Source organism: Benincasa hispida, chromosome 1 (assembly GCF_027475165.1).
Source record: "Benincasa hispida cultivar pf3 chromosome 1, pf3_genome.v1.1, whole genome shotgun sequence".
NCBI lineage: Eukaryota > Viridiplantae > Streptophyta > Magnoliopsida > Cucurbitales > Cucurbitaceae > Benincasa > Benincasa hispida.
In genome coordinates, this window is record NC_143478.1 from 96138608 (window position 1) to 96149671 (window position 11064).

Consider the following 11064-nt stretch of genomic DNA (forward strand, 5'->3'; position numbering starts at 1 on the left):
TCCCCGTGGTAAGGGTAAGTAGATAAATTACTCCCTTAAAAGCTGATTTCGAATCTTGAACAATGTGGCGCCACACCTTCTTCTGGCCCAAGAGGGGTTTAGTCATAATTGGACTATGATCTATTGTTCATTAGAGGGATCAGTAGTACTTAAGAAGTTAGATATAACTAGGAGGGCAAAACGGTAATTTGGTCGAGCTATACTTATGAGCAATTTGTGAAGGGTCATCGTACTATTTATTGGTTATATCCAATGGACACAAAAATATATCTGTGGTGCAAATAGTGCAACTGTCAGTCTTTAGTGGAGTGCCCGACAATTAACGGATGATGAATAATGTAATTAAAGAGTTTAATTAATTATTCATGTACCGTTGGAGCTTCAAGCTACAGGTCCATGAGGTCCTCTTGGTAGCTGAATAGGATTAATTGAGAATCAGTTTTTGGATTAATTTGAATTGTTCAAATTAATAGAGGGATTTAATTATATATGGTTAATTAAGTTGTTTCAATTATATGTGATATAATTGTCATAATATATTTGATACATTATAGCTTAATGAAAGGAAATAAATATTTGAATGAGATTCAAATATAGTTACTATGAATTGGATTCAAAGTTGTTAAATTTAATATAAATATTATTTATATTAAATGCCATATAAAAGAGAAAAGAAACTATAGTTTATATTGTATGTGATACAATATTAAAGTTATAGGTTATACGTTATATTTGATATAACATATTATTATATATATATATATATATTGATAAGTTAGTTATCATATTTATATTATTATTATTATTATTATTATTATTTTAATAATAAGGGGGTGAGTTACAACTCTCTTCCCTTTCTTTTCACTCCACCCACGTGGTGGTTAGTTTTGGCAAGTAGAAAAGAAAAGGTTTCTTCTTCTTCTGGCTAAGGCTTGTCAATCAATTCTTAACAGTGTGAGAAAACAACAGAAGTGTTCTGCGTTTTTTGAGAAAATTTTCAATCCTTCCCTCTCCATTAAGTTTTTCCTTAAAATCCAAAATAGCCAGAGCCCACCACTTCTGGGTTCTCACCCTGAGAATACCAAGGAAACATTTGTGGTAGTGTTCGGCTTTGTTCGAGGTTAATCTTGAAGAAAGTCTTCAAGTTGTTCGTGAACTATTCGAGGGAAAACGTGAAGAAAGGTCTTGAAAGGTGAGGTTTCTTGAACCCCTTTCTTTAGCATGCTATAATTTAGAATTAAATGCATATCTTATTACTTGTTTACTGTAAAATTTTATATTCAATAAAAATGAAATTTGGTCGATCCACTTCCGCTCAAGGTTCTCTGTCGTTAGAGTTCCTTCAGATCACCTAGTGAGACAGGACTATGGGTTGTATAACCTAGGGCAAGTGGGAGAAAAACCCATGGGTATGTGATACCTAAAAGCAAACCATGGGTATGTGATGCCCTATTTTATTGTATTTATCTGTAAAACTTAAAAACTCAATGTATTTATATGCATGTTACCGCTGGAGTTTTAGTCCAAGTGGGATTTTGTTGGGTTTTATGTCCTAAAACTCGTGGTTTGTGAACAATAAACTCATTCTGTAAATTGATAAAGTTATTGAATATATGAATTGCTTATTTTGTTTTAGAAATAAATCCAATAAACTAAAAGATCCATGACTATTATATGAGTATTTGAACTTTATGTGGAGACATAAAAGTGGATCAGGTTCGAGTAAATAGTCAAAATGATCTATAATATACAAATAAGATTGGGTGCCTTATTCTAGTAACACTATCGGTTGTAGTTGTTATAAGGAGTTATAAAGTTCTACAAATGAAGTGATCCTAATTCATTCATGTGGTGACATGAGGAGTGGGGACGTCATATGCAATGAGTTTTCATAAGATCGGACCAAGAAATAAGTCACTCTTACTTTATAACGTTGTTTACTATTTAAGACTGACTATTTCATAACGATGACCTAGGTAACTTAATCTTAATCCTGAGCTAACTATGAACTCTTGTTTATTCAGGATTATCTTTAGATTTGCACAGGTGAAGTTTGGCTCAATAGCGGCGACTCAATAAGCCTCCCATTTCAGAGGTAAGACCGGGTAGATAGCTGGGGACATAGAGTGCAAGATGAAATTCACTCTTACCCGCTTTTAGGGATAGTAGAGAGGTTGTTCCCTTAAGTGTTGATTCCGAGTCTTGAACAAGGGGCCCCATCCTCTCATTGGCCCGAGAGGGATTTTGTTTGTTGATTGGATCACAAACAAATTGTTCATTAGAGGATCAGTGGGACTTAAGAAACAAGAGGTAATCTCGAGGGTAAAACAACCTTTTGACCCAACCATTATTACGAACAACCTATGAAGGGTTATTAATCATGGTTATATCGAGTGGACACAATATATCTATAGTGAGGAGAGTGCAACTACTGAGCTTTAGTGGAGTGACCCGGTAGTTACGAATGAGGGTTAATTCGATGTCAAATGTTTAGCCAATTAATCTCGTTAGAGCCTATGATTTGTAGGTTCATTAGGTCCCCTATTAGCTCACAAATGGATTAGCCTTAGAATAGTGTGATAAGTTGATTTGAAACGTTCAAAATCGAATTAAGAAAATTAGTAATTATATGTGATATAATTACACATTTAATTTTGAAATTAAACATAATTGGAGAATCGATTAATATACAAATATGATTTAAATATTAATTTCATGAATAGGGATTCATGGTAATGGAATTGGTGGCAAATTAATTTGATATTTGATAATAAATTAATAGAATTAATTATTATTTATTTATTTTATTAGAAAATTTGATTATTGAATTATTTTTTTGTAAAATTAATAAAATTTCAATTTTAATTAAAAAATTAAAATTGAAAAAAATTTTGATTTTGAAATCAATTTCAAAATCAAAAGGGAAATTGAAAATTGAGAAAAATCCCAATGTGGGATTTTTCTCACTTTCAAGCAATGGGATTTTTCTCACTTTCAAGCAAGAAGGTTAGTCACTTTCTTGCACATAATTCCACCACCAAATTCAAAGAGTAGCTGGAATCATTTCAATTGATCAGTTTGCAAAAGAGTCATATAATAAAACCACTCTTGATTGAGTGGAAAAAGGCATGCAATTTGCTAAATTGCCGAGTGTTTGAAAGTTGAAGAAGTTATTCTTCAACAAGTTGAAAACCAGAAAACTTCTCCTCTAATTTCCCTAAGTTCAAGCTTGTTTTGAGTCTCACAACTCAATCTAAGGCTCCTAGAGAATAGTAAAGAAGCTCTAGTGGTGGTCCACAACTTTAATTGGAGAAGATTGTAGCTCAAATTCGTGTTTGATTATTTTATTCACATTTTTATTGTATTTGTCTTTAATATTCTCTAATATAATATTTTGTGTTTCAGGTTATTTGGGAACCGTACAAAATTATTGTGCATACTTTGCCTAATTTTTGTACGAATGGTCAAAACATATGGCGGACGATGAGTCCTTTCATATGTTTTCACATTGGTGAGTGGCATCTTCCTGACAGGGTGATGAGACAATTCGGTTTTCAGCAGGATATCCCATCGCCTTGTAATACTGAACCCGTACTGCATGATATTGACCTAAGAATTGGAGATTGGTCCAAAAAAGTTGCACATTTGGTAGTGCAATGGCACTATCGTGCAAGGTTTATTGCAGTGGGGGTTTCTCTTGAACAGTTTGACACAGATGTCACTCCAGAATATATTCATTGGTATAATAATATCACAAGGCGCTACATCACTCATTCGGGAGCAGCTGTGGGTCATCTGGTAAATGAATGAATATTATCTAATTTTTTTAATTTATATTTATTTTAAATATTGTCTAATTGTTTTATAATTCACAGAGATCGAACAACAGTAGGCTCCGCGAGGTTGCGAATGATCCGAACCAGGTTCTTGCTATATGTAGTGACAACCAAAGCTATATGAAGGAAATTCATTATATGTACGATATACCTATTGTTCCTCCACCAGCTCCTAGACGTAGAGGACCTGTTTGGGAAGAGGATGAGTTTGATGAGGTTGAACATAATGTGGAAGAGTTGCCCCCTATGACGCAGACGCAGAGTCAAACTGATTATGTTAGTCCGATGATGATGATGCCAGCATTTGGTTCAGAACATTATGACTCAGAGGCTGGTCCTTCGTCTTCATACGTACATGGACATGGTCGGGGTCGTGGAGAGCATAATGAATATTTATATTATGAAGCGCCTACAGAGGTACCAGAGCAAGATCAAGAAGAACCCGAGCAACCTTAAGTTCGAAATCGATGACGTCCGCCTTGTGGGACACATTGATTTTTGTAATTATTTTTATATAAATGAGATATTTAATTTACATTTTTTTATTTTTATGAGTTTTTTTTTAATTTATTCTTTTTAGATTTTAAATAAAATAATAAATATTTTTAGATTTTTTTTTTATAAAATGGAAAATTAAAAAAAAATGATTAGAAAGAAGAAGGTGGAATGTGTAATAATTAAAAAGGAAAAAAAAAGAGGAAATTTGTACGGTATTCTCGCTCTCTATCAAAATCTCGCTCTCACTCACATTCATGCTCACGCTCTCGCTCATAATCTCGCTCTTGAATGTGATTGGGAAGTTCAATTGCAAAAATAAGGAGATTCATTAGCTCGTTATTTAGTCAGACTTGCTGAGATGACAGAATCCGTTTGAAAACAACAATATTTTCCTTAAAAAAAAAGAAGGTCGAGGGTTCAAAATTCGACCTATTTAGGTCGAATTTTCAACCCTCGACTTATTTAAAACAACAATATTTTTACAAATAGTTTGAAAACAACAATATTTTCCTAAATAGTTTCTAAAAGCCTTTTAATTTTTCCGACTTTGGGCTTGTGGCACAACGTACGATCATACCTAGGACAACAATAATAAGGTTTTTATTAATCCATATTAAAAATATTCTTCATATTTTTTTCTTTTGATTTTTATTTAAGTTATTATTATTTTTTTATTTTATGTTAAGAAGAAGCCTCAATGGATTTTTTTTTGGAATAAAAAAGAAAACAAAATGGACCTTAATGAAACGATGAACTTAAAAAAAAGATTAAAACGAAAATTCTGGAGGAAAAATTTAAAGAGAAGACAAACCTAAATGAATAAAAGTTCTTTTTAGGACGGTTGAGATTCTTATTCTTCTCGAACAAGTAATAAAAAGAAAATTCACGCTTTTTTTTTAATAATTCATAACTCAATTTTTAACTTAAAAAATTCTAATTAATCTAATTTTAGAGTAACAACTGTCAAACCATTTTATTTTTTGTTTTTAAAAATCAAGCTTACACTGTTTTTACTTCAAAAATTCTTCTTTTATTATTTTCTTTTCATCAATAATTTAAAAAATCAAGCTAAATTCTAAGAGTTAGAAAATATAGTCTTCAAAAAGTTATTTTTATTTTTGAAATTTAACTAAGAATTCAACCATTGTACTTGAAAACAGAATAAATGTAGATGAAATAGGTTTAATTTTAAAAAAATAAAACCAAATGATAACCAAACGAGCCTTAACTATTTAAATTTGGGATTGATAGTTTGCATTGACTTGATAAAAAAATGAACCCATTTTTATTTAAACACTTTTAATAAAAAGATTAAAGTGACGAACAAACACTACAATATTTTACAAAATAATTTTTTTTTTAAATTAAACGCGTGAGAATGTATTTCAAAACACACCCTAAAAATGTCATAAAAATACATAAAATAAAATAAATGAAAAAACTTTAGGCGCGTGTGGCACACATCCAGAATGGGGCGTGAGAAACTTCATTAAGTTTCGGAAGCCCACAGCTATTATACACACTACTTAAACCCAACCTGTTATTAATCCCACGCACCCAATGACCGATTTACATTAGGTTAACATTCCGAATTACCCAGTTACCCTCAAACAGTCTCTTAATCACACCCCTACCCTTTCTCTCCCTATAAATACCTCCTCACATCCCTTTTTATTCGTTTTGCTGATTTGCGGCCCTCTGAAAATTTTGGCGCCTCCGCAAATATCAAAACCCTTCGTCTCTAACCTTTTTCCTTCTTCTCCAAAACCTCTCTCTCTCTCTCTCTCTCTCTCACTTCACCGCCTGCAAATCCATGGCTTTTTCGTTCGGAGCCAAATCTCGAAAATCCGCCTCATCCTTGCCGTCGCGAGGCTACATTTCTTCTCCGTCGGCTTTCGCTTCGTCGAGTACGGCTTTCATGTCTCGACCGTCGTCTACGGCGCCTGTCGCAATGTATAGAAAATCTCCTTCTTCGTCTTTGTCTCCGTCGTCGTCGGCGGTATCGTCTGTGAGATTTCAGATTGATCAGAGATCGGCATCTCCTAGCCGTTCGATTTCGGTTCAGAAGAATCGCGACAGGAATGCGAATGCGGTGCCGTCGAACAAGAAGAAAACGTGCATGTGTTCTCCGACGAAACATCCAGGCTCGTTCAGGTGTTCTCTCCACAAGAATTCGAGGCAATCTGTAAATGTCACGAATCGCAGCCAATTCCAGAACCGATCGTTGAATATCCGGAGATCCGCAATGACGAATTCGCTAGTGAGAATTGGATGCGTAGAAGGTGCTGACCTCGTGAAAAGAGTTTTATCGGCTTTGATTAGGCCTTCTTCACATCAGCAGCGGCGGCGATCAGCTTTTCAGCCTAGACCTAGCCGTCTATCAGTCATGTCAAGAGCAGAGGAGGAGGATCAGGAGGACCAGCGGCACATTTTCCAACCATAATCATTCACTGCGAACTGCTTTTTTTGTCCATAGCGACGATGAGCGGCTCACCAAAAGAAGGTCACTATTTAAAACTCACCATTACGAATTCTGCTTCCATTCTGTGATTCACAAACTTACAAAAGAGTCAGTTATCATGCACAAACACATCCATAGACGAATTTGAGAAATTTACAGTGACTGAATATTGGTGTTCCTCCTTCATTCGAGAAGTGTTGCAACTCGAACTGCTGCTTGGATATGATGATTAGAATTTGGGATGAATTTTAATTGTGTTTTGAATTTAGAGTAAGTAAATTTGTGATTTGGAGTGTATAGTTGTGAAGATGGAGATATCAATAGAGCTATTAAAGTCTTTGAGTTATTTGAAACAGCCTTAGTGTCAAATTTGTTAACTTTACTCTTTATTAAAGATTATGTTTCTCAGTTTTTTTCTTTGATAGGGCTGAATATGATCAATTCTTTGTATAAATTTGATTTGAAGATTGTATGTGTAAATATTTAATACAGAATTTACTTACAAATTAGTATTGCCTATGTACACTCTTATTTATTTTGATAGATTATTTAGTCATTGAAGCCATCAACCCCAAATCTTTGCCAGGGTTGAATTGTATCAATTTGCATTGTCAATTTAGACTCCAAACATGACTATAAATTTAATCAAATATTGCAATTTTTACTTCTCCACTAATTACCCAAATTTTTAAACAGCATAAATGTTTTTTTCTTGAACTCATTAGTTTTAATAAAATAAAGTTCTACAAGGAAATAACTCTGATTATTAATTATCCAATAATTTTGCCAAAATTCATACTTCATAAGAGAAAACTTTACTATATTTTTTTACCATCGAATTAAGTAAATAAAAATACTTAGGAAAATATTTTAAGTAAATACTTATGATATTTATATATATATTTTTCCTTATAAGTAAATATAGTTTCTTAGGAAAATATTTTAACAAATATATGAGAATATCATATATATATAGAGAGATGGGACATATCAACCTTTAGGTTTATTTATTTATTTAAGTAAAACGGTTTATACGCCGGAGTGAATATCCAAATTTGAAACCTTATTTTCTCCGTACTGCCGCAACATATCATATACAAATAAATTTTTTTTAGAAAAAAGGATTTTTATACCCTTAAATTAGTGTATCTATTAAGACTCTAAACCAATATTGTTTGAGGTGTCAAGACTGAAGTTGGTGCAAATTATTTTGTGGATGCAGGCAGGTAGTACACAAACGTGAGATTAGACTTAAAAAATCATATTCTAAATTAGGTAAGAAAACTTCGATTCTCTAATTCCATAATCTATCTATACTAATCTAAAATGGCTATGTGAAAGAAACATTTGATTTTCTCTTTTGTCCCTTCTGATTGATGGTCATGGAACATTTTACATAATTTCACATTTAAATTATTAAAAAAGTCTCATTTTATCTCTAAAAATAATATTCTATTATCTAATCTCTTATTCAAAATCATTTTTTAAATCACATTTTATCTCGAATATCTACTTCAAATTAAATAAGTATAAAAAAAAATTAAAAAATAAAATCAAATTATGATTTGAGATCTATATATCTATATATCTATATATATAGCTAATTTCAACCTATCATTTTCCACATTGTCTCTCTCTCTCCTTTTTTTTTTTTTTTAAATTTTTTAAACAGATCACTCTAACTTCTTTGCTTTCTTTTTCAACAACTCTTTCTCAATGTTTATTTTTCAGTTTAATTTCTCTATTTCAAACATGAGATAGATATTAAATTCCTCTTCATGTAATGAATGTAATAAACATTTTCAAGTAAAATGAATCTATCTTCAATTAATAACTTCTTATCTCCCATTACTTTAGTTAAGACAACCTCCCCGATCCCTACTTTAAAGGTTGTTTCGCTTTCTGTAAGCTGTCTCTAGGAACTAGTTTCCTAAGTGAAAGCACAAATGTGATTAATGACACCTGAATCTAATATCTAGGTTAATTTATCATTTTCCACTAAACATATCTCAATGATAAGTAAATCATTTTTACTTTGTTGTACTTTCTTAATTTCCCCATTTTTGACATTCGTGTTTATTACTTTCAACATATCCATAACTTGTTCATTAACAGAGGTTCTATCCTTTATGTCATGGTTATAAACATCTCCAAGAATATCGTTCCTGACATTTTTTCAAACAATGTTTGTAACAATTTCATGATTTCTTTAGTAGAAATCAGGTTCTTGAATTTCTTAGCTAGTATATCGGATATATTTGCTAGGATACAGATTCGAGCCTTTTCCTTTGCCTTAATTCATCTGTCATATGCATTTCAAACTCTTTGGTTTGTAGATGAGCTGGGAGATAGAGAACATTCCTTCGTTAAAACCAATTTTAAATCATCATCTGCTTGTATTGCATTTATATTCGATGTTGAAAAATGAAGACTATTAAACTTGTCGAAAGAGAGTAATTTAGAAGAATTCGACATGCTGAAAATATAAATAAATTCTAATACGTAAATTGCTTTCAAATCCAAACAAACTTTAGCAAAAATATTAATATACCTAAATTTCATTATTTATTTTCAACAATATTTTAGTGAGTTAGAATAGATGCTATCGAGGGGCAGTAAAATACTCCTTCACTGATGCAAGACATTTTTGACTAAATACTAATTCCAGAATAAGTTTTATTCCTATAGTCATTTAGTTACCGTTTTTGGTCAAGAACTTACTAACACTTGGTAACTCTTGTAAGTATAACCCTCCATTTTTAGACCTCAGAGGTCAGCCCCAACGATGCTACCGAATTGAAATGTTAGGGTAGGGAATAGACTTAAGAAATCCTATCCATTTTTTGGATTTGAGTTGTTCTGAATCCCATGTTACAACCCTCTGAGGAGATAGCCATCGTAAAACGACTAGCTTATGTCGCCTAAAAATGACAAACAGGTGCAATATAGGAATCTCACGATCCAAACTAATGGAAGAGATCGCAAGATACGTTGACACACATCCTTCACCCACTTACTATGAACTATTTTCCCTATTCACCTTACTATTGACCCATGCAAACACTTTCCGAATGAAAGGTCACTCCTAGGGTGACACGAGGCCAATCATGAATCTCACGTGTGAACTCTTAGGGACGTGAGAGCTAAGAACAACATATCGTATATATTATTAATCTCCTTGTTTTGGGTAAATATTTACTTAGGTATATTCTGGCTAATAAAACAACCTAAGTTTAGGTGATTTTCCAAGTATAATGTTTATATTTGGATTTAACCTACAATGTCTAGGTTATAAACTAATTTTAAAACTTCACATCGCTCACGTATGCTCATAAAATCGGGTTAACAATGCTCGACCGACTAAAATCCCTAGGTAGCAGGTGTTCTATAAACTGTCAACTTAAGTACCTCTAGTCTTAGACAGGATTTTAGCCTGGGTGAGTTTGTAACCAAAGTTTTACAACATAACGACCTATTTTAACTATTAAAACAAGTTGTTATTTGTTAATCCTAGGTGAGCATGCATCTTATCTTTGTTATGGATTTTAAATACATAATCTATTTTTATAACACTTTATAAGAAATAGACATGCATTCAATTCATAACATTCATCAATCATTTCACAATTTTAATATAACACTTTATATTAAAATATGAAACCCTAACACATGTATACTATATATTATAACCATTTATAACACACTATGCATATTACATGCTTCCTATGGTGGGATTTTAAATCTACATGACATACTATATGCACATACAAGATTTATTTAATTATAACATACATTCATAATGCAGAAATAATTAAACACACTGATATAGACCAATTTTGGCATCCTAAGTAAGCAAACAACCTAAATTATTACAATTTTGGCATCTTCTGCTGCAACCAACGACTGAGCTTGCTTTGATTTTTCTTCAATTGCAACTCTATTGACTCTAACAAATATATAGACACGCACACATTAAGGCCCACATAAGCAAAGAGCCAATTACGACAATTAACACTCATTGAAGAGAAATCTAATGCTAAAACTGAAATTATTCATATCAGTACCCATTTTCATACGACCTATGAAAAACACCCACAAAACTAAAATTAACACAAATTGAATACTTAAATTATGCTATGATACCAATTGATGGTGTTCACATTCAACATGCGGAAGCAACTAGGATCTTAAGCACTTTAATTCCATCCATTTTAGCAAAGAAACATGTAACTTTGTAACATAGAAGTAGGATTTTGAAATTATACCTTT

At 32.3% G+C, this 11064-nt stretch overlaps 1 protein-coding gene across 1 annotated transcript; it reads left to right on the forward strand.

Annotated features, from left to right (window-relative positions):
* Positions 1–6017: 6017 nt before the first annotated feature.
* LOC120069962 (uncharacterized) lies at positions 6018–7312 on the forward strand. The gene has a single exon (XM_039021810.2). It carries the CDS (start codon positions 6148–6150, stop codon positions 6775–6777), a length of 630 nt encoding a protein of 209 aa, XP_038877738.1. The 5' UTR covers positions 6018–6147; the 3' UTR covers positions 6778–7312.
* Positions 7313–11064: the final 3752 nt, after the last annotated feature.

Coding starts and splice junctions, on each gene's coding strand:
- LOC120069962 (XM_039021810.2), top strand. CDS start 6,148: ATGGCTTTTTCGTTCGGAGCCAAATCTCGAAAATCCGCCTCATCCTTG.